The sequence below is a fragment of the Syngnathus typhle genome, linkage group LG1, assembly GCF_033458585.1.
Source record: "Syngnathus typhle isolate RoL2023-S1 ecotype Sweden linkage group LG1, RoL_Styp_1.0, whole genome shotgun sequence".
Lineage (NCBI taxonomy): Eukaryota > Metazoa > Chordata > Actinopteri > Syngnathiformes > Syngnathidae > Syngnathus > Syngnathus typhle.
The window spans coordinates 10,117,722-10,140,514 of record NC_083738.1 but is presented as its reverse complement, the minus strand read 5'-3'; the positions used below and the strand labels follow the sequence as shown (position 1 = coordinate 10,140,514).

Genomic DNA, 22,793 nt, shown 5'->3' with positions numbered 1-22,793 from the left:
CACCAGTCATAAATTACACATAAGTCTATTTGAGCCTCGTATGCAATTTATTGTTAATATTACCTACTAAAGAGAGCAACTAGTAATGCAATAGATCATGAATGTGAGAAATCTTAGGAAAATCACACTTTTGTCATTTTAATGTGACAGCTCTGCTTATTTTGTCATTGAAAAACGTCACAGCAGAGCACTGATGTCAATTCTTTTCAACTATTATTGAATTAGTGGCGCACCTGTTTTAAAATAATGTGTATTTTTCACCTTTATTTATCACTTGTGAGGCCACCTGTTCGAAAATAACGTGTAACATGGATTTTACACGCACGGAAGATATTAAGCGACACGTGCAGACGTTTGTTAAGTGTATAATGTCACTTACTTTTCAAAAATATGTCGACCGGCCATTAAATGGTTAAATTAACTAATACTCCCCTCCAAAAAAAATATACACCGATAGAAAATGACGTCAGTGGCTTAATCCAGCAGTAGGATGTGCCTCTTGCTTGGAAATATGTCGATCATCAGGCGTAATAATGAGTTTTAGAGAAGAAATAAAATGAATACTATGTTAATGAATCACACTGATGAGTGGAGGGGATATTGCATTAAAAAAAGGAAAGAAAGCAAGAAGAAGAAAAAAAAAAACGCGCCCCCGGGTGCTCTCCACTTAGTGTCCTGAAACTTTGAGCCCGCAGGCAGGAAAATCAGGGGACTGCTTGAGATGGATTGTGCCCGCCCACGCCCCGAACTTTCCACCAATCACAGCCGAGGCCAATCAGGGCCTTGACCAATCAGAGGGCAGGCGCGTCTCGGACAATTTTGGAACATGTTCTTTACAAAGGTTGTCAAATAACAACGATATTGTATTAGACCTTCTGGATAACCTAAAAAATACTGTTTTAAAACCATTTTTATTTATATATAATTTTTATTAAGTACTTGTTCGAATAAATGTTATGTTAATGTTACTCAACAAACGAGCCTGTTGTGTAATGTTACCTTTTTTTTTTTTCTTTATAAACTTAATAAACTTTATTAAACTATATGCTTAAATAGAGGCCGGACTTTTTCATGATGAAATGTTTTGACATTGGTGGCTGTTTTCAACCCTCGTAAACGGACTTGACGGACAAATGCCGCCATCTGTCGGTCGGAAAGTATTAACACAAACGCAAAACTCCAATTTCAATTTACCCCTTACATAAAAAAACAATCCGCAATGACATTTAAAACGAGTAATTCTCTTTTTATTTCATTCCTCGGGATTTGCTTTATTTCTCTTGATACCATAGGCCCTATGGTATCAAGAGAAATTATATGACCCTATGCCATAGGGTTTGAAATAAAAGGACGAACATTGAATATTAAATCATTATCACTACTTTTTATTTTATTTCATGCTTAGTCGACTAAGAACTATGCTTGAAAACAAAGGGGAAAAACCTGCATCCCAAAGTTAATCATTTATTGGTAAATTAGAGGGATAACATATATAATAAAATAGCAAATAAAATAATAAAGGGAACATACATGTACAACTAAAAGCCCTTTTCAAGCTCACAAGCCAGTTTTGTATTTTTCCATCTTGTGACGCTTCTGAGAACGGCTACAGGAAGTAGGCAAAACATGTAAAGTAGGTAAAATCTTTCCTGTCTGACTAAACGAACTGTTTAAAATAGTAAACTTAATGAAGACAGAATGAACCTTCAAAAACGACAAGCCACTTCATTCGGTACAAATGCCCAATAAAAGGGGAGGCAATTTTGTATTGTAACTATTGTAAGACTATTTTGATAGAGGTAGATACAAGTTCAGATACGTATCTGTTTTTTAATGTAGGATGTAAAAGCAAAAAATTTAAATGAAATATGTCCTCACACAACTCAAGTACAGATATCCAAAAAATACTGAAATACAGTAACAAACTATTTGCACTCACCCTTGAAGCAATACGTTTGTTATTGTGGTTTGAAATGTACTGTCACACCAAGACTTGTTCCAAATATTTTGGTTGCCTCATTTGCTGTGCAAGAGCAACAAAAACCAATCGCCTAATGTATTCTTCTACCAAATGTACCTAATGAAGCGGGCTGTCATCATTATTCACATCTTGAGGGATCCTGGGACGTCCGTCGGTGCACTCGCATTCCTCTTTGCGCCGTGCGCCGCCGCTGAGGCAGCCGGGGCAGCAGGCAGTGTGCCCTTCCGAGCGGCAAATGGGACAGGAAAGCACCAGCTGGCAGCAGAAGGGCGTGGTGCACAGCTGGTAGCGATCCCAGGGTCGTCCACAGTAGCTGCAACCTAAAGACGGATTCAGGTTAAGAGTCGTGAAGCGGGACGGAAGAATATAGAGGCCTGGAGGGGGACATTGGGGGGGCGGGCGACTCACCAGCGATGACATCATTGTTGGAAGAAATGGCGTAGCGTTCGTCGAAAACAAAGAGCTTCCCGCGGTAAAAGCCTTCTGGGAAGCGTTCAAGGTATTTGTGGATTCCACCTTTCAGCTGATAAACTTCTTTGCACACGTTCTGCAAAAAGAAAAAAAATATTTATAAAAAAAAAAATACCACTGGCATACCTTTGCCAGGGCACCTGTGAAATACCAGAAAGTTTTGTTGTTGCTCCTCTGGAACAAACTCGTAAAACCATTATAATACTACACGTGCGCAACAAATAACCCGTTTGATGGGGAAAAGAATATTTGAATGAATTTGAATATTAGTCAATAATAATAAAAAAGAATTAAATGAATCTTAATCATTAAAATAATTTCGCGCATAATAAAGCAACAATATTTAGAAAACATTTAAACCTGTTTTTTGCAGAAATGTAAAAGACACCTGAATCAGATCTGCATTTATAAAGTGGGTTACAATCGTTGTGTACATTCACACCGATGCTGGCTCCTGTTAGAACATCACGCAACTACTTTGTCGTCAGTTCACTCATGACTACGCATCGGCCAATATATGATTTTGACGGTATGATACTAACTGAGCGAAAATATTGCTGTATCATGGTGTTAGTAAAGTTAAAGCGAAAAAGTCTTAACACTTGAAAAACTAAAACTAACTAAAAGAAAAAAACTAAAACAAGTGTTTTTGAAAAACAATTACCTGATGAAAACTAACAAAGCCAAAATAATTAAACAGAGCTAAATTTCCCAAATTATTATAATCTCGTTTAGGAATCCCCTCAAAAAAGCAGAAATTGAAACCTTGACTTTTTTTTTTTAATCACGGTAAACCGTCAAACCTGTGCTTGGCACAGACCTACTGATGACATTCAATAATTACAAATAATAAAAAAAGAAAACCAAAAAAAGTTTAATCTCACTTTAGAGCGGAGGTAAGCGGAGCCTCGCTCACAGCGGATGCCTCCAGTGCAGTACATGAGCACCTTTTTGTCTCTAAAGAGTTCCAGGTTCTGGTCCACGTAGTCCGGGAAGTAGCTAAACTTGCGGATGTCAGGGGCCAGACAGTGCAAGAACTGACCCTAATGGTAGAAGAGTGTGTTCAGGAAAAGGTGCAAGTGGCCTGATCAATAAATAGAGGTCACTACGTACAATTTTACTTTCATAGAAGTTGCGGCAGTCCAGTAGAATAGTGTCACTCTGCACATTCCCTTCAGTCATGAAGGCCTCCACCTCTTTGTGAAACTCCTCAGGCTCCAGATGATTTCCTGTGCAGTGAGACACGAGTTAACTGTAACCGCTTTATTTAAGTCCAAATAAAAATAAAAATACATCTTAGTCCCTGTATCATCATTTGTGGTCATTAGTCAGGTCAGGAGTGCAAATGAGAACCTGTTCTCAATGTCATTATCTTGATAAAGAATGACCGACTGACTGCACAAACGATTTTTTTTGGAATAGGTTTGCAGGCATCAAATTGAAAAAGATAGAAAATTTGCACAAAAAAAAGTTAATCCTTTTGAACATTATACATCTTCTGTCATAATTAAATATAAGTTGAAAAGAATTTGCAATTCACTGTAATGAAATTTTAAGAACATTTTACACAACATTCCAATTTCATTGGATTTTGGTGTTTATAACCGAAGATGTAAGGCAGATCACCTTTATTTCATCAGTACAGTTAAATCGCCGGTTGTCATGGCAACCTAGCAACTGTAACGTACCTGCCAAATGGTAGGAGATGACGTCAGGGTCTAATCCCATCGGGACAATTTCCTTAAAGACCCCCACCTTCAGGTCCGTGAAACACTCAGGACCGCCATCGCTTGTCTGATCTCACACATACACACAGACACACGGGCACGCACACACACGCACGCGCACACGTGCACGCACCGAAAAGAAGTACATGTTCAATTTTCATCTTATAGAGTAATTTTGCAATTTTTTGCAAAATTCTGATTGTGTAAAGCCTAACGTGAACACAAATGGTGCAGTAATGTAGACAGACAATATAACAGCACTCATAAACTGTATTTCTATCCCCTGCAAAGAAATAACACCTACTTGAGTTCTAGGTAGGATATTCCGCCGTTGCGTCACACATTTATGAATCCCATTTCAGTTTTAGGCAGGACATGCCCCGCTGCAATATGTATGATTGATTGTTCATGAGCACTAGCTTTGGGGTCCGCAAAATAAATAGATAAATGAATCAAATTTGATCAACTTTTCGGATGAAAAGACAACCCTGAGTACAAGTTGCAAAAATTAAATAATGCATCATGAAAAAGAAAACATTTTGGGGAGGAATTTCTTTTTTGGGAAAAAAAAGAAAAAGGCCAAAACAGTACAGCTAAGACTCGCACCCAAAGTCCCTGCTCCCTAATCATGAGTACATTGGGAAATACACCCCAAGTCTGCATTGCTTCACTCCGACCATTGGTAAACTCAGAGCATCGGACTGTGGATGGAAGTTTTTCTAAGTTGATATCGCAGCAGTATGCCCGTTGAAAATGCACTTTCATCTATTGTCGACCAAAAACATACATGACCCAAACACAAGACGACAGACCATGTGTGTATGATTGATGTCGTATTGGCCAAATACCTTACCTTAAAATCCTCTTTTTCCATGTGGAAAAGAGGATGTGAGCACAATGCGTCCACGTAGAGCTCAGTGGCGATCCGGGTGCCCCCTACTGTTCCGTTGATGCCCTCTGTGGCCACCCTCACCTGAAGGACAACACATATTTGGTTTTAAGGAACATTTTGCCGGAGGTGAAAAGAGTACTCTCGTATCTGAAGTTTGCGCTCGCAAGTCCAAGCAAGAAAAGTCGAGTCACTTCTATCTCAGGTCACCATTGTACAGAATATTTCGATAACGTGGCACCAATGAAAACAAAAGTTTGTTCCGTCAGAAGAACAAAAACTCAAGTAAAGTTCTGATACCTGAAAATGCACTTAGGTTTACCACCATTGCATTTAACTTTGATGGCTCTGTACCTTGCCAGTTAAATGGAGGCGCTGGCATAAAGCTCTCTGCCAAGCGCAGACAACGTGTGGCTTCTCGACGCGGCAGTAACGATAGTAAAGGAGAACTTTGCCAGGACCTCTGGGCAGAAGAAAAAGAATGGGGTTAAACTGAGACAAAAGTTGCATATAAAACAGCTGAAAATGTGGCTACTTCTCAAACTGCTCCTTTGGGATGTGACTAACATCTGGCATCCACGCAGTGACGTCCACGGACAAACTTTCATCACGCAGTTTGGCATCGTCTTTTTCCTCTTGCTTTTGGTTAAGCGTGTGCTCATACTGGGCCATTGCCATCCGTTGGATTTCACCAGCATGCATTCTGGCGACATGCTGGTGAATGGCAGCATGCTCAGCAAAGGTGCGACCACAGCAGCTCCAGGATGGACTCCCCCTCGGATCTGGACTTGTTTCCTGCTTGGATGCTACAAAGGCACCAAAGGACTGAAAAAGACAGAGACAAAATGGCTCTTTGGTGACCACACTGCACAATAAATCTCCACCTATACGCACGCGCTTACCTCTTCATGAATATTTCTGGGGAATTCATCCTCCACAAGATGGCGCAACACTCTGGCTAGTAGTGTGTCAAGTAAGTATCGTATTATACGTATAGGACACAATTTCAGTGATATTTCAGTGACACAGCTTAACTCTGAGGCTAACATAGTATGTCGATTGAGGAGCTAAGTTCAGCCGAGTTGTTAGAGAAAGTTACAGAGAGACTTTGCTGCATGACATTTACATGCCAACCACAGGGCATTATTTTCCAAATCAAATCCGTACTTTTAAGGTAATGCTGTATATGAGTTTGAAACGATATTAAAGGGTAGTTTACAGTATACTTATAGTTTAAAACTTTTGACAAATCGCTAATAGTTCTCACTATATTTCTTTGTCTTTTGTATCTTCATCAAGTCTCTTTAGCAGCTTCCATAATACACTGTTTGCAGTTCAATTTACGAAAATGTGAAGAGTTGACTTAATTTGCTTGATTTCTGCCCCAGTAACTTGGGACTTGCATAAAACGTAGAGATTTAACACGTTTCCCTACTCACCTTCCTTTTGTTTAGATTGTAGAATTTTCTTAGCGACGCACAGAGCTGTTTCTCCTCTTTCATTACGTTAGTAGGCGCACACGCATTTTCTAGATCCCAGGCTAGAAACTCAGAACAGACTAAAGTCATGTTTATTTTCTTAGTAGCTCTTGTCGCTAGACAATCTCCGACTTGACAGGACGGACGGAATAGTTGGTTGCACTTTAGTTGTGCGTCTCACTTGAATGGGCCCGATGAACAACTTGTTAATTTAATTTTTATTTAATTTTAACACATACCTTTTTTGATCAAGGAATTATATTATTCACGTTGAAACATGTTCGACAATAGCATACATAACATTTTAAGCGTTAGGCCCAACGAAATAAAAAATGGGAACAAGTTGGATATAGTTAGGATTTTACTCTAAAAATAATATCAAAATAGCAACAGAAAATGTAACATTTGTCGTAGACTCGTAACCTTCGCCGTCAAAGCTCAGCGCCAACAAGTCATTTGAAATAGTAAGTCCGTGCAACAAAGAGGAAGGAAAAGGCGGTTGCACCAATTGATTTTATATGTGCTCCACTTAAATGGGCCCCTTTTTCTTACGGATTTTTATTTTTATTGAGGTATCATCTATTTACAATAGTATTAGTCCTACCTTACTATATAAAGAACTAAAGTCAATTATTATCCATTTAATAGCTATTTTCACAACCAAAAAAACTTGACTCTCGTTACCGGAAGTGTGTCTTGCTTGAATGGGCCGGCGGCTAAGCTAGGTCGTTTGTCGCACGTTACCTGCGAGTTGAATTTATACATGAAAAGGCGCTATTTTCCGTTTTAGGCCACATTAGTTTGTATCTTTTTCGCTCACTCCTCAAGGCAAAACGGATTAAAACATGTCCAGGAGACGACATAGCGACTCCTATGACGGTAAGTTGGACTTTTACGTAGTCGTTTTTGCACGTTGGGGCAAATGTATTGCGGCCAGTCGCAAGTAACCAATTGGATTGGTTAACTCTGCTTCTCGCTGCACATTTCTTTTGTAAACTGTATTGGAGAGGAAATGAAATATTCTTAAAACGTAATCGTTCGTTCTTATTTTTGACCACTAATGTATTTGCATAGTTACAATACTGTCATATATGTTTCGTTCATGGGGAATGTTTTTAGCTTTTGCGGTAGCATCGAGTACCAGAGGCAGACATGTTTATTTACCCTTTTGTCATTTTAAAACACACGCGCACACACACAGACTGAAACACACACACACTAGAAAGAAACAATCGTGCAGTAAAATACTTTTTGGTCATAGCTTCAAGTAGAAATTGTCTATATTCAAATACGAAAATGAAATGAGCGTGTTTGTTTTGTATGAAATTCCAGTCAACACTGCGAGGGACAGAACTCGCCAGTAGTAGCCGCCACGCCCCCAAAATAAATGTTTAGAATTGCCTCATATTCAAAACCTAAATATATCCGAAAGTATGATCTTATGTCTCAAATAATCTAAACTAATTTTACAACATTACTCTTAAAAATAAGGTTGTGCGAAAAAACATGCGATATGTGATATGGCTGTTGAATATTGCAATATCGACCTTATTACAATAGTTAACGTAAATTTGGGGGGAAATTGCATTTTTACTATCCAGGGATTTATTTTTTTTATGCTGGAAAATAACCAATCTAAATGCATTCTTAGATAATTGGAAGTAACCTTGATGATGTTCAACTATTGGATGGCAATCCACATATAGGTTTGCGTCTAACTAGCCTAGTCCAGTCCAGATAAAAGCATACAATCCCATTAAAAAGATGCATGTTTTTGAGATAGGCACATTGCACAGGTTTAAGTAGGGCTGCACAATATATCCAAAAACTATTTCAATATTGATATTTTTTCGATGTATTGTGCAGCCCTGCTTAAAGGTCAATCGCTTACAACTAAGCACGTCAAAAATACGGCAGTATTTCTCACACTGAGACACAATTGAACTTGGTGACTGCCACACTGTTAACACTAACAGCTATGATCATTTTGGCTTCTCCAATGTGGAATCAACAGAAGGCCAGGATCACAAGAGGAGGAGAACCTCCGAGGCCACCGATATTGAAGACAGCCTGGAGTCTTTGATATGCAATGTGGGAGAAAAGGTAACTCTATTGTACTGAAAGCCATGTTGCACGTCAAGGGGATATTTGCAAAGCGGTTATGCAAACTTAACATATTTACTGAGACTTTTAGCATTCGATAAGATTCCAAATAACAAGCAACAATTGTGTTTTAATGTTTGTTTGGACAGAGCAAGTCGTCCTTAGAGAGCAACCTGGAAGGGCTCGCCGGCGTGCTGGAGGCTGACCTTCCTAACTACAAAAACAAAATCCTTCGCATTTTATGTTCAGTGTAAGTCAAACGACTCATCTCACACGCAGTCGCAAACGCACGCACACACACACACTTAGTGTAGTGGCTGTAATTAACTGTGTCGCATCGGCAGGGCTCGCCTCCTCCCCGAGAAGCTGACTGTGTACACGACGCTAGTGGGCCTCCTCAACGCCAGGAACTACAACTTTGGCGGCGAGTTTGTGGAGGCCATGATCCGGCAGCTGAAAGAGACTCTGAAGAACAACCTCTACAACGAGGCCGTTTACTTGGTAAACTAGTGCAACACACCACCACAGCTGCAGTCTTTTTGTGCTATTAACATGTCTCGTTTAGGTGCGCTTCCTGTCCGACTTGGTCAACTGCCACGTGATTGCCGCTCCATCCATGGTGGCCATGTTTGAGAACTTTGTCAGTGTTATGCAGGAGGAAGATGTGCCACAGGTATTTTCATTTGAGTTATCACACACACTTGATAAGGTGTCATAAAGTGGTTCTTGTGTCTTTGGATGCAAAGGTTCGATCGGATTGGTTTGTGTACGTGGTGCTGTCCTGCCTGCCATGGGTGGGCAAGGAACTTTATGAGAAGAAGGATGTGGAGATGGACCGACTCCTCAGCCAGATTGAAGGCTACCTCAAGTAGGACTTGACTTGAACAAAACTCACGTCACCCTTAACAGCTTGACGGGGTTTTTTTTTCTTAGAAACTTATGAACCATTTTCCAGAATTAAATCTATTTTCTTTAGGCTATGAATAATGGAACAAATAGAATGTTAATCCAAGTGTGACTTTATTTTCTACGGTTTCTAACAAAATATGACTTAACCACAAAATTACTTGCTTTTACTTTGAAATGGGACTCCAAGCTCATAAGAATATTTGAATTCATATTTGTTTAATTGACTGACTCAGAATTCTTTTAAACATCACCTCTAGTCTTGCAAGATTAAGATAGTTTTAAAAATTCAAATGAAAACACCTTAACACAACTTAGTTATGATAAGAGTGCATCTCTTACAAAACTACAAAAAGTCCTAACTGTGCTAGCTGAAAATATATAGTTCTATGCAATATTACTTTTTGAAACTCGGGTAGAAGGTAGATGTATATTCACAAGATCACTTATTTTCACAATTATTTACTATTTGCAATTACTATTTACAATTATTATTTACTTATCAATTTTTACTCCTAAATGCACAATTGTTCCAAGATTATAACTTTTTTTGTGGAAACTAATAGTTTTCTTTTTGGGAAATATGACATTGTTTGTCTGATTTCATTCCGATTTCGTCAATGTTAACTTTGTCTAAAATCTGTTCTGGTGAGGTTACTTTTTTTGTTTAAATCCTTAAATAATTGTGGCTGACTAATGTCGTAGGATTAATTTATTTTTCATCATTGTTCCTAGGATGCTTTACTAACCTTCTATTTTCACCATAAATGGTCCCTGCTTGTTACGTTCATGAGACATTGACGACTGAGGGTTCATCTTCTTCCTGTTCTTTTCAGGAGGCGAGTTAAGACTCATCTCCCAATGCTTCAGGTGTGGACTGCTGAGAAGCCCCACCCTCAAGAAGAGGTGAGAAATTGACAACTAAGACAATTAAATAAAAACAAATCTCAACCCTAACCCAGAATATGTGTCCTGGCAGTACCTGGACTGCCTTTGGGCACAGATCCAGAAGCTGAAGAAGGACCGCTGGCAGGAGCGTCATATCCTGCGTCCATACATCGCCTTTGACAGCGTGCTGTGCGAGGCTCTGCAGCATAACCTGCCGCCCTTCACGCCGCCAGGACACATGCCCAACGCACAGTACCCCATGCCCCGCATCATCTTCCGCATGTTCGACTACACGGACGCACCCGAGGTAAACCATTTTGGCACATGACTGCTGCACCCTGAGATAATAATCACAGGTCAAGGCTCTTGCAATTAATTCAATTTAGCTAATCAATGACTTCATTTGAGGAGTAATTTTGAGTAGCGTCTTTTTGTTAAGACTCGGGACAATACTTTTTTTAAGCAATAAATATGACATGTATTTTAGTTGGCCTGTTTTGTTAAGTTGATGAACATGACCACATCAATCACAAAAAAAGTGCTCGGCGCAAATTATTATTTTTTTGCCCCACAGCATTGCTGACACCATTTCACACCATCCACACTATTCGAGGTCACATCAGTCCATAGCCACTTAAGACCTTTTCACAGTCTGTTGGGAACCTCTCTTAGTGGTGCATTAAAAATGAAATAGGTCCATTATTAATTTTTACTTTATTATTATTTTTTATTTTTTTATAACTGTGCCCTACTGTCTTAGTTGTCAAATGCTCTCTTTATTATGTGTTTATTATTCATGTATTGTTATCTTGTGACCACTGTATGTTGCTATCAGGGTCCGGTCATGCCCGGCAGTCATTCTGTGGAGCGGTATGTCATCGAAGAGAACTTGCACTGCATCATGAAGACTCACTGGAAAGAACGCAGAACTTGGTAAAGCTCTATCCATAGTTCATCTATAATTTTTCATTGGAGCTTTTCATTTGGTTGGAACAGATTAATTGAATTTTCTGTTATTTTAATAGGAAAATACTATGTTTTGAAGTTTTTGGAACTATGGTCATAAAAATGTTTCTCATCAGGCAAGGCATCCTTGTATACACAAAAAAACTTTACTTGTTGTTTACATTACAGCGCCGCTCAGTTGCTCAGCTACCCCGGCAAAAATAAGATCCCGCTCAACTATCACATTGTGGAGGTGTGCTTATTTCTTTGCTATAATTAACAAAATCATATGTAACCCATATTTTGACAATATTCTCCTTCCACCTTCAGGTGATTTTTGGAGAACTTTTTCAGCTGCCCTCTCCGCCTCACATTGATGTAATGTACACGTCGCTGCTGATTGAACTGTGTAAACTGCAGCCAGGCTCACTACCACAAGTTGTATCCTAACCTGTATTAGAAAAGAAATGACATTGTTTTTAATAATCAATTCTGAATTACTCTCATATGGGCAAGAATCCTGTCTATTTTTTTTTTTGTTTGTTTACCCAATTTGAGGCCGACTGGTGCATTTGACAGGAAATGGCCAATCTTTTGTTTCTACTTTCAAAGTCAAATTCTGCCACATATGTTCTCAGTCATGATTGGCTGGCCCACCAAGTCTACCTTTGGTTGAAAGTGCCACTTGATATCCATTTTCAAGATTTGTTCTTGAACCAACAACCCCAAGGAATTTCCGTGAAATGAGCCTGAAATATTGGTATGATAGATGCTGGGCCTCGAAATACTGAATGGACATTGAATGTTTCTTTAACTCAGCACCTCAGTTGGCTCAAGCCACAGAGATGCTCTATATGCGACTGGACACTATGAACACCACCTGTATCGACAGGTAATGCGTCTTTTCCTCCGCTGCGATGAAGGGCCACACTTACCCTGGCCCTTATCTTGGTTTCAGACTAATCAACTGGTTCTCCCACCATTTGAGCAACTTCCAGTTTCGATGGAGCTGGGATGACTGGTGAGCAGCGAAGCTTCTAAATATAAAATCTGAATATTTATCGTCAGCAGGCTCGATTGACCCTTTGTTGTGTCGATTTTGTGAAGGGCTGACTGTTTGACATTGGATCTGGAGAAACCCAAACCCAAATTTGTCAAAGAGGTTCTGGAGAAGTCTATGAGGTATGGAATTATTTCCCCGTGATTAAATACAAATGTAATACAAATGTGTTACATAAGAGGCCATTAAATATGGTGTCATTGGGGTGCAATAGATGCATATACTAGATACCAGTGAGGTGCGGTGAGGTTCATGACTGGGGAGGCACTATGACGTCACCCCCAAAATGGGCCTGTGGGCCATAGTTTGGATATCCTTGCTGTAAAGGAAAAGGAGAACATTTCATAGCTTTTGTGACAGTTGTAATTTGTGTATATTATATGTATATTTTAATGTAAGTATAGTTTAGATAAGATACATTTTTGTAATTCTCAAGTATATTAAATATGTAAATATGGTGCTTTTGAGGTGTCTACTTTATGATGTAAATATATAACATGTCTTTTTTTTCTGTGAATGGATGAATGTGCGTTACGCAGGTTGTCCTACCACCAGAGAATTGTGGAAATTGTCCCGCCCACCTTCGCCGCTCTCATTCCAGCCGACCCTATCTTCGTTTACAAATATGAGACCGAAAATGCTTGTAAGCCTTTTTGTCGTTGTTTAGAAACGGCCAAAAGATCTGAAAAAGGTTATATCCACATTTTTATGTCTCAGCACTGTTGCCGGGTTACCCCATCTCAATCATCGTCTGCAACGCCATCAAGAACCGAGCATCCAATGAGGAGATTCTCACTATCCTCAAAGACGTGCCCAACCCCAACCAGGATGACGACGACGGTTGTTAGTTTTTTTAAGTTATTTAACATCTTTTACACTGTCATGATTTAGGCCCATGAACGTAAATATTGGACATTTACGCTTCTTTGTCTCCTGGCAGACGAAGGCGAGAGTTTTAATCCGCTGAAGGTGGACGTCTTCTTGCAGACCCTTCTTCACCTGGCCGCCAAATCATTCAGCCATTCGTTCAGCGCCCTTGGCAAGTAAGTTCACCCCAGAGCCTTGAAAACGTGCCACTTAATCAATAATGCTCAAAGTCTGGGTGTTCATGTTACATGAGAGCTTTTTGGAATTTGGTTACCTCACTTGACAAAGTCAGAATATGTAACAGCTGTCATTATGCAGTGTGTGTAAGCAAATTGTTAAAGGAATACGCGTGGATGAACCCGGTTGTTTTCTCCATTGTCTTATTTCGTAAAAATGATCAATGACCTCATTGAAACATTGCTCAGATTTGACAATAGTCGATCACCAACTTTGCATATGATGTAAAACATGGAACGGTTTTGATCCACTCAACGAGATCAGTGTACAATCTACAGACACCACCTAACCCCCAATAGTGGGGGTTTACTGTCGTTTTAGCTATTTTCCAAAGTGAACCCACTAATAATAGATATATGCTGGTCTTGCCTGCAGGTTTCACGAGATCTTGAAGAATCTCACAGATAGTGACGAAGGCAAACTGCACATTCTCAAGGTGGTCTACCAGGCGTGGAAGAACCACCCACAGGTAGGACGCAAACCTGCCCCAGCCCCTACCCTTCAATGAGCAGGAAATGTCAGTCTGCTGGTTGTCGGCTCACGTTTTGGAACATTTGAATCCTTTTAGATGATCGCAGTGCTGGTGGATAAAATGATCCGCACGCAGATTGTGGACTGCGCTGCTGTGGCCAACTGGCTTTTCTCTCAGGACATGGCTCACGAGTTCACCAGGTATGTACTGAGTCTACTTTTTCATCCACGTCCACAAACGAGATGGTCTACATTCTCTTTTTCATCTGACCCAGACTTTACATATGGGAGATTTTGCACTCGACCATCCGGAAAATGAACAAACACGTCCAGAAGATCCAGACAGAGCTGGAAGAGGCCAAGGACAAACTAGAGAAGCAACAAAACAAGAGGGTACAAGTTAGTCAATTTTAATTTGGAGTCACAATCTTGCAGGCACCACGGGCACTGTCCCCAGTACCAGGCGGCACTTGCACCGACCGACCGATCGCTGCTATTCGTCTCCCATGCTGGCCTCCTTAGCTTGACCATGATGGAGCATTGTCTTCATCTCTCTGGGCTCTCTGCTTCCACCCCTCTGGTTGTTTTCCAAGGTCATTTCCTTCAGCTTATGGTAGATGTACAGCCCCATGAGGGTTGGAGAGAGCCAGCCGATGGCGATGGAGAGGTACAACACGTCAAGGCACATGACGCGTCACTTGCTCCAGGCATCCATTGTGTACCCTGTGAGAGAGGTCCCGCGAGGGGCATTGTGGCTCCCCAGTTCCTGGACGTTGAGTGAAGATGGTCTGATCGATTGCTCTGAAGGCCCAGTTTAGGAGATCCATTGTATAAGATCGAGTTAATGAAGTACCTGTTGCTGCAGCTTAGCGCTCTATCCCCGGTGTGCCCTCAAGATTGAAACTCCATCTCATATTTATGTGTTTCCTAATCAACATTCAGCATTCCCCAACATTGTTTTTGAGTTTTAGTATCAACATTAAACAACAGTGTTGCTGAGTTTTGGTATCAACACTTGCACATCAACAGCATAGGCACCAGCCTCTATTATAGACATAATACAAGAGATTTCATATGGAATACGTCTCATATAACACATTGTGTGTTTTGTATCAGTAGTCTCTTCACAAGTCTTTAGATTTGCAGACATCTCGGTTCTTAATGTTGAGTTTATTTGCAGGTGCTCAGATATCAACAGGCCTCTGACACCAAGGTTATTTTGTCTCAGCAGTGGGATATTGGTAGACGTGTCAAACTTCACACTCGTTTCCCAACTTGTTGCATCTCCGTTACTACTCACAAAAGATTTGTGGGTGGATTTCAACATAAGTCTGTCTACCTGTCTGCTTACGTCGAGCAGCCGAGGGACAGCGGGGACGAAGAAGACATGGAGAAGAACAGCGAGGACGAGGAGGTTCAGCTGGAGGAACAGATCGAGAAGCTGCAGGAGAAGGTGGAGTCGGCCCAGAGCGAGCAGAAGAACCTCTTCCTCGTCATCTTCCAGGTCAAAATCTGTCACTTTTCGGACAGTAATTGAATTCCAAGAGTTTCCCCTGCTCATCAAATATTAATCTCTTTTGCTGTGCCATCTCAAAAGTCTGACCATGAACTCTCACAAATGAACAGTTAACCCCCCCCCCCCCCCCCCAACCTAAGTTTCTGATTTAAATTTCTTAATTTCTTCTTGCTCACTTCAGATTCTTCTCATATAGTCATTTCTTTTAATTTTTCTGTGGTAACGTTAATGATTACTATTTTGAAAGTCTCGCGTTACTTTCTCCTCAACAACTTTATTCCTAGATTTGCAACTTACTGTCATTGCCACTTTTGTTTACCCGTTTCTAGTCATCTTTGGGAAAAACAATTGTAAATTAACAGCCATTTTCCATGTGGCCCGGCAGCGCTTCATCATGCTCTTGACAGAACATCTGGTGCGCTGCGAGACAGGCAGCGTAAATGTCAGCACGCCATGGTACAAGAACTGCGTGGAGAGGCTGCAGCAGATCTTTCTCATGGTAACATACACACACACACACACTGGCGCACACAATGAAGTACTCACATGAATCTTGTCATTCCTCTTCAGCACCACGTGATCATCCAGCAGTACATGGGCACGTTGGAAAACCTGCTTTTCACGGCCGAGCTGGACCATCACATCCTTGCCGTCTATCAGCAGTTTTGCGCCCTTCAGCTCTGAAAACGTTCTGCGCAACTTTCCAGCTCTTGCATCAAGAAACCCCTCAGCCATTTAAAAAGAGATGTTTACGATACTGTTCTTTTTTAGTTTTTTTTTGTTTGTTTAAAATATCGGTCCCCTTGTTGAACTTCAAGTCCAGAGTGATCCTTTCAACTTTTTTTTTTTTTTTTAATATTTGTTTTATGTGGAATTGAAAAAGAATTAAAACTCCAAAGTACTTTAAACCACGTCTTAGTCTTTTTTTTTTTTAGATGAATTGCGTGAAGTAAACATGTGAAATACAGCTAGCTCTGTACATTATTAGAGTAAGCACTGTTCGTTTGTTGGGTTTATAGAAAGCTATCAATCAAAATTGCAGCATGCTTATAGTGGAGTATTGTTTGTATTACTTATTTTATAATTATTTTGGGATTGTATTTTTGACTATTCTTTTTTAATACACTACATACAAATTATGCTCGACTTAATTCAAAATCCTCAACCTAAATGCTGCAAAATGAGGATGTCATGTAAAAATAAAATGAAAGAATTTTAAGATGTACAAAAAAATGAGGTGTATATCTATACGTCATTCAATTTTGTCATCTTGTCCCACATCAGTAAATGCTACAAATTGTATTTTTGTACCATTTTATAAATTTAGATCCAAATTTCTGCTCAACTTCAAACCTTCTAATTGAATGTTTAATGTCTAATATTGTATTTATTTTTTTGATTGCACTATGCACAAACCAACTTAAAATTAGATTGGAATTCATCAAATGATTTTGTAATTTAAACAAATACATTTTAATAGTATTGCGTTTATTATGTGAATATATGTAATGCTTCTATATGTCTATGTATACATTTTTCACTCAAACTCATTCTTATAGTAAAAGCCTCAAAACCACCATTTTGTGGCTCATGACTAAAAGTTCTAAATTGACAAAGGCACACAAGGTTTATTTACAATTTGCATACAGAGGTAATTTACAATTGGATAATACAATTTTCAACTTTAAAGGGTATTAAATAAAATAAAAATACAGAAAAAACCTCTACCTCGAACTTAATTCGCTCCGTGATCGGGTTTGTAGGTAGAAATTATGTAGAAGCAATATTTCCCGTAAGAATGAATGCAAAATGTAGAATTAATTATAAGTGCTTTACCTTGAAAGACGTGATGTCCTGCTATAGGAGTAGGTGCTTGAGAGGCGGTGGGAGGGGATGTGGAAGACACAAGCCTTTATAATGTATATTCTGAAATATGTTTCTTGATATTTGAATTGTATTTTTCTGTAATAATTTTGATACATTTGGAGAAATCATCTCTTTTGTAGTTAACGGTTAACACCATAGGAATTGGTTTTTGTGATAATTACCTTTTACTCACAAAACATAAAAATGACAATTTTTTTAGTTTAACGAATGACATGATCAAATTAAAACACAAATACAAACCTAGATAAGGAATCAATAAAAATTACAATATTGTCAATATTATAAAGACACCAACAACACAATTTCAATCAGGATCAGCTTTCCATCATTTAAAAATATCATTCACATAATTCAGAAGTTGGATCGTTATGGATCGTTATGTGTTAATGCTGTCTGGGGTGGGAGCAGCAGATCGATTGTCTCGGGCGTGCCCGTAGGTGGCATCCTCCTCGGCCTCCAGGCGCTTGTAGCGTGTATGGAAGACGATGATGAAAACGCAGGTGAAGAGGGTGGTCAGTGCTGCTAGCACCATCATGGACACTGAGGGATGAAACAATTAAAGAAAAAATTATAGTTATTTTTTAACTTACATAGTTGACTATGTTGTCCTAAAAAGGGTAGTATTCCTTTGAAAAAAAAAGAATTAAGTCTGTAAAAAAAGAAATAAATGTATACAATAAATATCTTTTTAAATGAATACTTTCAGGCGGCTCGTTGGCGCACTGGTTAGCACGTCCGCCTCACGGAGGGTACGGGTTCGATTCCACCTCTGGCCTTCCCTGTTCAGCCATTATCTGTAACGCTTGTCCCCACGGGGGTCGCGGGCATGCTGGAGCCTATCCCAGCCGTCATCAGGCAGTAAACGGGGGACACCCTGAACTCGTGCCAATCAATCGCAGGGCACACAGAGACGAACAACCATCTGCACTCACACTCACACCAAGGGGCAATTTGGAGTGCTCAATCAGCCTACCAAACATGTTTTGGGGATGTGGGAGGAAACCCACGCAAGCACGGGAAGAACATTCAAACCCCACACTGGAAGGGCTGGAGGTGGAATCGAACCCACACCCTTCGAATTGTGGGGCGGACATGCTAACTAGTGCCCCACTGTGCCGCCATGGATCAAATTTCAAATGATAAAATATACAAAATACATATATAGTCGTAAAAATACAACTTTATTCAGAATTTATCCAGAGAAATACCTAAGACAGACATTTATATAGTTTATTTTTTGACTATTCAGTTTTGTATGTTCAGATTTTGAATTTGGTGTATGCATTTGTTTATATATGTAGGAGCTCCTCCAATATGGCCCCGATACATTACCTTTCCAACTCTGAGGGGCGAGCCCACATGTCGAGCGAAGTGACTCGGCGACAGGCGTGGCCAAAGACTGGAGGAGGACGATGTAGATGATGGACAGGATTTGCCTACAAAGATGAAGAAAAAGTCAAGCACCCTCATTTCAAATTAGCATTTGAAAATGGAGGATTTCCAAAGTTTAGAACAGACACTTTACTAGGACTTGATCTGGTACCCTGATATGAAGACGAGTCCTGCCGAAGTGGCCTCTCCCACCGGGTAGGAACATTCTACTGACAGTTCCATGACCACTGGGAAAATGGAGAACCCAAAGAAGCCAAAGAGCGAGCACACCGTCGCCACGGCGATGCTCTGCTGCTGCATCAGACACACCTGAGGAGGATTCAGTGTTCAGACTGTGTTAAGAGGCCATGTAAAGTTGGAAGATGGGTGCCATGAGCTCACCACAGAGAAGGCAATGCCCGCCAAGGAAGAGAGGGCCATGTTGATCTTGATGGCCTCAGTGAACCTTTTGGTTCTGTCCACGTACAGTCCCAGTAAGGCGGCGCCAACGATGCCAAACACAATAAAGAGGGCACCGCACAGGCCCGCAAAGTCCTGCAACCGATGCGATTTAAAAAACACACATTGGAATTCTAATTAAAAAAAATCATGAATTGCACATGCTGGAGTGGTTGATTCTAATGACTGAATTGTCTTTATTGTTAACGAAAGGTTTGTTGAATTTCTGAAAACATTCAAAAATGATTCAGACAAATGCCGTTAGGCTAACGTTAAGTTAACTGAAGCTTACTATCTTTGGTGTTAAAAAAAAAAAAGTACAGATAAGATCATTTGAAATGTTGTTGTATTAGTTAAGAAGAGCGTGTCGGTTCTTTGTTTTAATTTCGTCGTGAGTCCAAGTTACAATTAAGCGGACAGTTTTAGAACTTTCTTTGCGAAAAGTCCTCTGTACAGAGGCCACGTCCTAAGTATTATGGATGGACTGGATTTTTACCCTTGTATGACTTTACTCATGATTCGCACCTCTGGGGGCACATCAGTCATGAGTCAGAAGAAGTCACGAGAACTCTCTGGCTGAGCAAACAAAGGACACTCACATTAGTGTAGCCCTGCACGCAGAGGATCTGGTCCAGCAGTGTGGAGAAGCATGTGAACACGCCCACGCCCGAACCGAAGCACAGCAGCAGCACCAGATACGCTCGGTTCTTCAGCAGCTGCGTGACACAAAACACCTCAAATTTAGTTTTATGCAACACTACATTGTCAGGAACAAATCCACATAGAGCAACGTCCCTACCAGTTTGACACCTTGCACAAAAGGTTCGGAAGTGGAAAATTCAGCACTGGCCGACGGCAGCGTAGGTGGGGCGTTGCTGCGTATGCCCACTGTCGCCAGGAAACAGGCAAGGCAGGCAGGAATCGCGTAGGCCAACATCTGGAGGCATCAAGGCCAATCTTTGATGTGCATTTGTGTGTGTGTGTGTGCCTCTGCGTGTGTGTATGTATGTTACTCACTAGTGTGGGGATTCGATCTGATTTGTGCGCTACAGCAGGTGATACCAAGTTAGCCACCAAAATGCCCAACGGGTTGGCTGCAGAGACAAATACTGCCGAGTCGAGTGCACTGCCAAAAAAAAAGTGAGCATGAGGCGCAGCGAAAGCTCACCCATGGAGGATATGGTGTTGGCCGTGGCCCGCTGGTGTTCCGGGAACCAGAGCGCCGCCATCTTTGTGGGCGTGAAGATGATGAGCGGCTGTGCCATTGCTGCCAGCGTCTGGCCCAGCATCACTACTGTGTAGTTGATGCTGAATTCCTCACCCGGCGGACCACCCATGATGCGCATGATGCCGCCAAACATGTTCAACCACGAGCCCAGGATGAGCTGAGTACAAGCAAAACATGTGAAATTGTTTTGAGCGTTCACTTCACTAAAGACTTGTGTTCAGGGCACTGAATAATCACATGTTACAAGACTATTGTAAGCACATCAGGTGTAGAACTTTCATTGCCATCTTTGTCATTTGAGATTAAAGTAAGCGGCACTGCCTCCAACAAATATAACGCCAGCTTTGTTACCGTGGCGCGCAACCCGACCGTGTCCAGCATCCAGGTGGTGGCAAGGCTGAGCGGAATAGACACTACCATGTAGACCACTGACAACCAGTTGATGTCTGACAAGGTAACCTGTAGGTACTGGGCAGACTGGTCCGCCACTGGTGCAAAGGTCAGCCATAGCTGGGAAATAAAATACAAAAGATGACCAATGTTAATGTATAAAGAGTTTACCTAGCATGGCATTACTAGCTACTGGAACTTCTACTATAAAAATTGTGCCATGAATGTCATACATTTGTTTCTTCCATCCATCCATCCATCCATCCATCCATCCATCCATCCATCCATCCATCCATCCATCCATCCATCCATCCATCCATCCATCCATCCATCCATGTAAATTAAGCTAAGTTATATGTGATGTAAAAACATCGCAGACTAAGATAAAACATTTGCAACATTTTAAAACAAGTTTTTAATTGCGTTTCCGTAAAATTCGCAACGGCTCTCTGACCGCTCCAAACAGAACATGCAGCAACCAGTTTTGTTGGCTGGCTCATGAGACAGGTCACATGACCATGAATGAGGAAGTTAAAATACACTGTATATAAATACATACATATGTACGTATATAAAAATGATAAATGGATAATAATGCTTGCTTGTAATCGACCCAATCGGAATGATATGAGTATATTTTTTAACTGTTATTACGAGTTTACAGTGCTGTACAACTACGCCGGCGACATTATGCTCTAACTTTATTTCTATTCAAACTTTCCGATAAGGTGGCACCGATCGTTGAAAAGTAATTGACATCATTTGCCGATAAAGTGCCCAATTCTACAAAGCCGAGTGTGTTGGACAGTATTATCTAATCTAAGTTGTGGTTGTTTTAGCTCACCGTGGCGTTGGAGCAGTTGAGCAAGCACAGCACCAGGAGTACGAACCATCTCCTCTTGTAAACTTTGAAATGGAGCAGCTTCTTCAACTCGTCATTCGGAGGAGAAGCCGGCGACGGCGACAAGGCAATTAGTTTGTCGTTCTCGCCGTTTTCCATCGTTGACGCCCGACAAGCTAATTTACACAGCGCATTGTTGTCCAACTTTTCTTTTTCTTCCCAGTGTTTTAAAACAAAGACACGTCACAAGTTTAGGACAAAGTCCGCATTTAGCAGACTGTTTTGTCAACACAACGAGCAACCTCGAATCCCCCAAAGAAGACAAGAAAAGCAAGATCAGCGACATCAAATATACATCACTTGTCAATGGGATTGACCGTAACTGAGATCTTCTATTGACAAAAGATGTTGCGCTGCTCGGTTAGCCTAGGACCGAGCAGGCTAATGAGTTCACTCATTTTTAAATTGATGCCTGCAAAACTTTCCGATGAAGTTGTGACAGGGCATGTAAATCTCCGTTTTTTTTCACCTTTTCCGTTTAACTACATTCAGTAAGCCTTTGGTAACTGAGGACACGAAAAGCTTTATTTTTGCAGACGTGTTTATAAATTTGGCGGACTGCACTACGCCATGCTGGGCGTTCTGGTAGAGAGAGGGTGGTTTGTTCAATGACAAGGCTGCAAGTAAGCTAGACCTTAGACCAGGTGAAATCAGGTCTACTATGTGGCTGCGACAAAAACAAGAAGCGCCGAGATCTAGGATAGTGGTTCTCAAACAGGAGTACATGAAGGCACTGCACGGGGTATGTGAGCGTTTAAAATGTATTCAAAAAGGCGCATCTATGCAAAAGATGATTAGTAATTTATGTAACTATTTCAGGAAAATACAATTTTAGTAAATTAATATTGTATTAATTAGTCTATTCACTTTCATTGTGCTAAAAACCCAGTTTCCACATTCCAAAATAGTTCAACGCAACCTGTCATATTCCACCGAGCATCACCTGTCAAACACCTCTTAAACAATTATTTAAAATTAAGTGATTTCTTTTCCGAGAATGTCTTTACTATGAAAGGAG

At 40.6% G+C, this 22,793-nt stretch overlaps 4 protein-coding genes across 9 annotated transcripts in view; 1 reads left to right on the top strand and 3 right to left on the bottom strand.

Annotated features, from left to right (window-relative positions):
* The window catches only part of fgfrl1a (fibroblast growth factor receptor like 1a), a 32,865-nt gene extending 32,185 nt beyond the window's left edge, over positions 1 to 680 (bottom strand). For both annotated transcript variants that reach the window (XR_009714949.1, XM_061283508.1), the window contains exon 1: positions 380 to 680. Coding sequence is in view for 1 of the 2 variants with exons in the window: in XM_061283508.1 (XP_061139492.1) it covers positions 380 to 405 (26 nt within the window). In the remaining variant the exon portion in view is untranslated. The remainder of the gene's footprint in view (positions 1 to 379) is intronic.
* Positions 681 to 1,451: 771 nt separating this feature from the next.
* On the bottom strand, positions 1,452 to 6,734 carry LOC133146857 (thiosulfate sulfurtransferase/rhodanese-like domain-containing protein 2). Of its 2 annotated transcripts, none has more exons than XM_061271048.1 (9): positions 6,508 to 6,734; positions 5,604 to 5,893; positions 5,423 to 5,531; positions 5,033 to 5,152; positions 4,141 to 4,246; positions 3,566 to 3,681; positions 3,337 to 3,495; positions 2,390 to 2,528; positions 1,452 to 2,301 (listed from the first exon to the last, which is right to left on the bottom strand). In XM_061271048.1, exons 1-9 carry the CDS (start codon positions 6,634 to 6,636, stop codon positions 2,078 to 2,080), a joined length of 1,392 nt encoding a protein of 463 aa, XP_061127032.1. In that variant the 5' UTR covers positions 6,637 to 6,734; the 3' UTR covers positions 1,452 to 2,077. The 2 variants fall into 2 exon arrangements, with proteins under 2 accessions (XP_061127032.1, XP_061126951.1); XM_061270967.1 differs by lacking the exon at positions 6,508 to 6,734 and adding an exon at positions 5,971 to 6,501.
* A 498-nt stretch (positions 6,735 to 7,232) lies between these two features.
* On the top strand, positions 7,233 to 16,447 carry LOC133146581 (nuclear cap-binding protein subunit 1). Of its 4 annotated transcripts, none has more exons than XM_061270738.1 (23): positions 7,233 to 7,425; positions 8,561 to 8,649; positions 8,799 to 8,899; positions 8,994 to 9,150; positions 9,215 to 9,322; positions 9,396 to 9,517; positions 10,392 to 10,461; positions 10,535 to 10,750; positions 11,279 to 11,376; positions 11,578 to 11,641; positions 11,719 to 11,829; positions 12,216 to 12,280; positions 12,347 to 12,409; positions 12,496 to 12,570; positions 12,988 to 13,091; positions 13,166 to 13,288; positions 13,389 to 13,491; positions 13,928 to 14,021; positions 14,121 to 14,224; positions 14,299 to 14,416; positions 15,384 to 15,527; positions 15,925 to 16,038; positions 16,110 to 16,447. In XM_061270738.1, the coding sequence occupies exons 1-23, from the start codon at positions 7,392 to 7,394 to the stop codon at positions 16,221 to 16,223; spliced, it is 2,391 nt and encodes a 796-aa protein (XP_061126722.1). In that variant the 5' UTR covers positions 7,233 to 7,391; the 3' UTR covers positions 16,224 to 16,447. The 4 variants fall into 4 exon arrangements, with proteins under 4 accessions (XP_061126722.1, XP_061126549.1, XP_061126638.1 ...); XM_061270565.1 differs by having other exon boundaries at positions 14,299 to 14,422; XM_061270654.1 differs by having other exon boundaries at positions 13,166 to 13,291.
* Positions 16,448 to 17,147: 700 nt separating this feature from the next.
* slc49a3 (solute carrier family 49 member 3) lies at positions 17,148 to 22,133 on the bottom strand. The gene is made up of 10 exons (XM_061270856.1): positions 21,719 to 22,133; positions 20,836 to 20,994; positions 20,425 to 20,641; positions 20,274 to 20,350; positions 20,056 to 20,193; positions 19,856 to 19,972; positions 19,200 to 19,352; positions 18,970 to 19,127; positions 18,759 to 18,862; positions 17,148 to 17,966 (listed from the first exon to the last, which is right to left on the bottom strand). The coding sequence occupies exons 1-10, from the start codon at positions 21,872 to 21,874 to the stop codon at positions 17,803 to 17,805; spliced, it is 1,443 nt and encodes a 480-aa protein (XP_061126840.1). The 5' UTR covers positions 21,875 to 22,133; the 3' UTR covers positions 17,148 to 17,802.
* Positions 22,134 to 22,793: the final 660 nt, after the last annotated feature.

Bases quoted from the DNA above. Each gene is read 5' to 3' on its own strand.
- LOC133146857 (XM_061270967.1), bottom strand. From the start codon at position 6,117: ATGTTAGCCTCAGAGTTAAGCTGTGTCACTGAAATATCACTGAAATTG. The intron at 5,153-5,422 runs GTACAGAGCCAT...GTTGTCCTTCAG, and splicing joins GCCTCCATTTAACTGGCAAG to GTGAGGGTGGCCACAGAGGG. The intron at 4,247-5,032 runs GTAAGGTATTTG...GTGTGAGATCAG, and splicing joins TGGAAAAAGAGGATTTTAAG to ACAAGCGATGGCGGTCCTGA.
- LOC133146581 (XM_061270489.1), top strand. From the start codon at position 7,392: ATGTCCAGGAGACGACATAGCGACTCCTATGACG. The intron at 12,281-12,346 runs GTAATGCGTCTT...TCTTGGTTTCAG, and splicing joins AACACCACCTGTATCGACAG to ACTAATCAACTGGTTCTCCC. The intron at 12,571-12,987 runs GTATGGAATTAT...TGCGTTACGCAG, and splicing joins GTTCTGGAGAAGTCTATGAG to GTTGTCCTACCACCAGAGAA.
- slc49a3 (XM_061270856.1), bottom strand. From the start codon at position 21,874: ATGGAAAACGGCGAGAACGACAAACTAATTGCCTTGTCGCCGTCGCCG. The intron at 19,973-20,055 runs GTAGGGACGTTG...TGTGTCACGCAG, and splicing joins TTGTGCAAGGTGTCAAACTG to CTGCTGAAGAACCGAGCGTA. The intron at 17,967-18,758 runs GTAATGTATCGG...TTCATCCCTCAG, and splicing joins CGCCCCTCAGAGTTGGAAAG to TGTCCATGATGGTGCTAGCA.